Below are 5666 nucleotides of genomic sequence, written 5' to 3' on the forward strand. Positions count from 1 at the left end.
GGAGTGGGGCAGGTGGGGGAGTGGAGGGGGGCTAGCCGAGGCGCCCCGGATCCCGAAGTGCAACCGATGGCTTGGTTGCAACAACCATCTCGAGTGACAATCTGAAATAGTTGTGGCAAACAAGTCGCCTGGGTACCAACATCCCAAAATCAGTTCACCCAACTAATTCCGATGGTGGCCCCAACTAGCAGCCGCCAACCGGCAAATATGCCGGTTACCCCAACCAACCTTTTTTTTCCGTGCAATCCGTGACCGAGCCGTCTGTGGGGCTCGTGGGTCCCACAGCGCCCCCTTGCCTGTGCTTAGGGGCGAGATGGGCTAGGCCAGGCTTCTGTTTACTGTGTGGGGGCCACAGGCTCAATTTTGGCCGAAAACGTGTCATTGGTGCTGTTACCATTGCTACATTTAGTCTAGTTGTAATAGGGGCCCCTGCAGTTATTAAAATAGCAACAGGCCGTAAAATAATTAAACTAACGTTGTCGGAGAGTCGGCATACTCTTAATACATATTGGGTGTACGGTCAGGGAAATGTATGAAAATGGAAGTCATAGTTCAATTTACTATGCATGTTTATTTCAGTTACAGAATTGACAAGTTGAATACTGTCACTTATTACCATCAACCATAACAGTAAAATTTAAGAATTCAAAACACAAATTACAGTAGAATAGGACAGAATTGCACATCTTTCACTTTAATTTATTTAGATCAGAGCCCATACTTGCAAGAGAGACTGGTAACTGGGTACACATGAAAAGAGTGATTGCACTGTATCTACAGTAATGCTGGGCTGGGCAATTTTTCTACCACATTATGTCAAGACTTAAATACTGTTAGTGTTTTCATCTTTTAACCGTCAGAATACAGATTGTCTTAGCAAGAAGAAAACAACCACATCATTTTATTAGATCTCATGGTGGTAACTTTACTTTATAATCAAATTTCTTTGGCAAGCACGTACACTACCCAATGTGTGCTCTGGCTCTTTATGGGAAGACAAAGATGCTGTGCGCTAGAAGTACTGTTGAATGCACCTTACAGAGGTCTTTGACAGAAATACAATCAAAACAAATAATGGTAGCCATGCGAAAATTCTGATATGTGACATACTTATGAAAGTAAGAGTAATGGAAAGCATTGTATGCTTCATAGGTAAATTAAAAAAAAAAGAGTAGTAGTTTGTTTAACATGCACTTTCTTTTTGAATGGGTCACAACATTGGTTTGTTGCGACAGACATACAGACCATATTTAGAAATTGATATCTATTTAATTTACTTAAGCAGCAGTCTGACAAGTGCTCCTTACAAACTAGGGTACCACTTGGATAAATAGAAAATTGCTAATACTCAAACAGTAAGGAAGTGCTAAGACTTCCTCATTATTTTAACTCCTGATTATTTTTTACCTGCAGACAACAGCACTTGACCTTCCTTAGTTTGCTGGTTTTACAAAATGAACCACACTAATTGTGTGATGTGTTATTGTATATCACAGTATGAAAATGCAGTGCATTTATTTTGTTCAAGAACAAACAACCTACTGAAAACACTAACACTAAGCTCACAGCAGGCTACACTCTCATGAAATGTGATACAAAATAAGATCCAAAAAAGAATCAAAAGGGGCAGATCAAATTTCATCTTTGTCATTGGCTCATTGCTAAACTCTTGCAAAGCAGGACATCTTGCACATTAAAGAAGAAATAAATCCAAAATCAATGCGTAACGTAAAGTAGACATTATATTGCTTAGATTTCATCAGTCTGTGATTATTAGTAAACAGTGCTTACTGTAATTTTATATGCCTGTGAGACACAAAAAGTACATTTGATTTTTCCATAAAATGCAAATAATTAACTACCAGAGGAAGCAGATGGTCTTTGTGAATTTTAGAACCCAACTAAACTGGCAAAGGCAAAAGGCAGAGGACAGAGAAGGTTCCAAAGAGACAAATAAAAATAAATGTGAAGGAGCAGAGTTAAATACATGCATGGCATTTTGAAAAATTGGAAGCCTTAGCATAGAGAGCTTGGGAGACTCGAGGGCACATAAGCACTTCTAGTATCACAAGATACAAACAACAATCGTTCGAGTCCTGCAATGTCAAATATACATGAACAACTGGCTCTTTGCTTTCAAAATTGTGTGGAAAAGAAGGGTTCTTTAATAAACCGGAAAAAAAAGTGGTAGTATATACTTGAAGACTAGAAGCAAACTTCATTAGAATACAGAGGGTTGTAGTTTTGAGGTGTAAAATTTGCTACCTGTTCCATAATAAATAAAAAACAAACTAAAGTAATTATATGTAGAACCATGTTAAAACTGAATAAATAGTTTGCTTCCTCAGAAAGAAATGTATTTTTGACGTATTAGAACTCTTCAAATTGAAAAAAGGAAAAAAGTTTAATGCCACTTCCGATGGCTGAAAGCTCCCTGCTCTGGCACCAGGATATATAACACAAATGTACTCATTTCTCTTTACATTACCTATCACAAACATGCTCTCTTGCTCAAGCATACAATTGTAAATAACTTGACTTATTATGTATTATCTCTTTTTCAAATGAACACAATAGACATACATAGGTTTATCTTACTTAATATTAAAACAATCAATATATAAATATCTATGTATTTATATAGACACAATTATGTTAAAGGCTGACACAGGAAATACTTAAAACCAATGAATGTAAACAAGAGAAAGTATATCTGAATAAATGAGTTGCTTCAAGATTCACACACATTTTCTTGATCAGATGCAGGGGAAAAAAATAAATGGCAACAGAGCAATCTCTTTTCAAAATCTTAGGTAAGAAAACGGCATGACGACCAAATTTCACTGGTTCTCATACTTCCCTGTCAAATACTCAAATTCATTTCAGAGATCAAATTTGTCCTACTTTCCCTTGTTGAAACACTTTGAAAGTGAGTGAAAACAGCAATACTTCCAGCTTCACCCTTGCTCTTCAAAACATATTTAATGTTACCTGAGTCTAACATTGCAAAAAAGAATGGAATTAAATTCAGTCTAGAGCAACAAAGTGATTTGCCTGAAATTACAATGAAAATGTATAAGGACTGTAGTTATATCAAACCCAGATAAAGGGGGGGCAAAAGATATTTGAGAAGTGCAAGTAAAAATATCAAGTTACCATCTACACTTCAGTTGGCGGCAGATCAGAGAGACTGAAAATGAAAAACATGCCTACTTAATTTTAGTCAAATCACATTGTGCAACAGCACTTGTCCAGTACAATTAATGAAGAATACTCAATGTGCCATTAGCACATTAAATATGTCTTTGAAATTTGATACCAACAGTCTTACTTAAATAAGTTTTAGCAAGAGCAAACAAATACACACATACGCGAGCCAACAATTTAAAAATACAGTACGAGGAAATAAAGGTGCAAATGCATTTTAACAACAAAGAAGTACCACTGGTTCACTGAAACAATTGAGAAACCAAGAGATTGGATTGAAACTGTGGTAGCTTCATAGAGTTCTAATACTGCATGTAATTGGTTTTGATCAAGTAATTTTGACTGTCAATTCAGAACATGCCAGCATGTAGTTGAATTGAAACTGGTCAACAATTGAGCTTATCTTCATCAATTGCATGGTACTGGACTGGTACTGTGGAGTGCATAAGAAGGGATGTACCAAGAACAACAGGAAAATGTGGAAAATAACTATTTGTAGCTTCATTCCCTCTTCCTAAAATTACAATCAGGAAACTTCAAACAATGAATTTAGCACCAAGTTTAAACAATGACAAATAGGCTAACCTACCGAGGACTACTGTGCAATCCCTCTGTCAAACAGCTGTAAATCGGGTTTGATTAATTCAGTTTTGTGAGCCAAAATGTTATAAAGCTCAAGATATCCGGTACATCCCAAACCTTGCACTTTTCAAAGATCAAGTTATCAGCCATCTCAGATGCTGGACAGGACAAATCCGTCAACTAACATATTATCACATCATTATATGCATTCAGCCACTTCTGTCAAACATATGTGCACACACAGTCTCTCAATTTGTAGTATATTGATGAATTTGAAATATACGAAAATATGACAGTAGCTCAAAGTTTATACAAATTTTGACAAAGCTTAAAATTTGAAGAAAAAAATCTTAACAATGAAACTATTGCTCAGGTAACGACTTCCCAAAGCAGAGAAAATGTGACATTGATGGTCAAATTTCACTGACATTGAAAAAATAATTAACAAACAAAAACAGGAAGGGTTCTGCACTTTTGCTTGGTCATGAATCTTGTAACGGTCTTACTTCTATCTAAACAAAAGAAAAAATATTGCACCAGCATTCTGTACCACCATATATGTTTGCATGAAAGGGGTGACTAAAACATGAGTACAGTGATACAAAATTCATTAAAATAATGGTTAAGTTATTTTTCAGTAGGTAACTTAAATAAACATAAGTTCAGGTTTCAGTATGAACAACTGACATAAAACTTGAGATTTCATGATTGATGAAATAACCTTTCTTTCAATTTTAATGTTTCTTTTCAAAAGATGTGTTTGTGCGCCTGCACAAACTTTAACCATAACATCCATATACATGCACACCAATTAAATTTCATACCATTGCATCTTTCTTGCCCAATCCAAAAGGCTGTTTCTCAAAAAGAAAACTAAGACCACTGTATTCCTTAGTGTTGACTATCAAGCTCTGCACAACAAAGAATGTGATCATAAATTAGAGAAATGGCAGTCGCTTTGCATTGCTGAGACATAAATTATATTCCTAGCCCTATCTCATATTCTCTTGCTACCCTTTCCAATGCCATGGCCAATCTCTGTCACCTGCTCTGCTCAGGGAATCTAACCACTATGGATCAAAATTTCAAAATTTGTGGTCCTCTGACCAGGCCTTTTGGTCCAAGAAGACACGAGGGTAAGCACTGTTTTCCTCTCGAGAACGGTTATTTAATACTCTAGCTATTAAAAACACACAGAATGCACACACCGTGGACGGCTTGAAAGTGGTTGGACTCCCCGACGAGGTGCCTCTGACTCCGTCTCCTTCCTTTTCCTTTGAGCAATGACTGGCTGTAGAAGCGCACCCGCCTCGCCTAGCCCAGCACTACCTCGCCTCGCCCCAACACTCGCGGGCCGCGTAGGCGCGCCTATGGCCTGGCCACAAGGCATGGCGTATCACAGTGCAAAGAAGTAGGCGGGTCAGGCGGGCCGATGCCTGTCGGGCCTGGGTAAAGGCCTGCCGGGGCCCTCCGGAGGTCCCCGCGGCTCAGTCCTGCTGGTCGACTCGGTGAGGCAGGGCACCATCGGGACCGCGGCGAGGTGCCCGCTGCCGCCGCTGCTTCTGCTCCGCGCCGCCCCTGGAATGTCTCTCACAGTTGGGTCGCACGCGTCCGAGCTCACACTATTCACTAACTCTGCTGCGCTCTGCGCACCGTGCGCTGCTGTCCGACTGTCCACTGTCACTCCTCGCTCGGGCCGCTCTCTGGCCGGCGACAGCAATCGGGCGAGTCCAGCCGCCGCACTGCTGGCCGCACTGCTGGGCGACGGCGCGGGAGCGGGGCCGGCGGGCGAGGGACCCGCGGCCCCCGAGGGTCCTGGGTGCGTGGAATGTTTCCCGGTGGGGCCCGCGAGGAACAGGGCAGGGGTGGGGGCGGTG

The 5666-nt window shown here is 40.2% G+C and overlaps 1 protein-coding gene across 1 annotated transcript in view; it reads right to left on the bottom strand.

The window, feature by feature from the left end:
* Window positions 1-4852: 4852 nt before the first annotated feature.
* Window positions 4853-5666, bottom strand: part of LOC113201679 (protein TMEPAI-like) — a 118046-nt gene continuing 117232 nt past the window's right edge. Inside the window, exon 5 of the mRNA XM_052273590.1 lies at window positions 4853-4859. Within this exon, the coding sequence (XP_052129550.1) occupies window positions 4853-4859 (7 nt within the window). The remainder of the gene's footprint in view (window positions 4860-5666) is intronic.

Source organism: Frankliniella occidentalis, unplaced genomic scaffold (genome assembly GCF_000697945.3).
Source record: "Frankliniella occidentalis isolate FOCC.00 unplaced genomic scaffold, Focc_3.1 Scaffold286, whole genome shotgun sequence".
Lineage (NCBI taxonomy): Eukaryota > Metazoa > Arthropoda > Insecta > Thysanoptera > Thripidae > Frankliniella > Frankliniella occidentalis.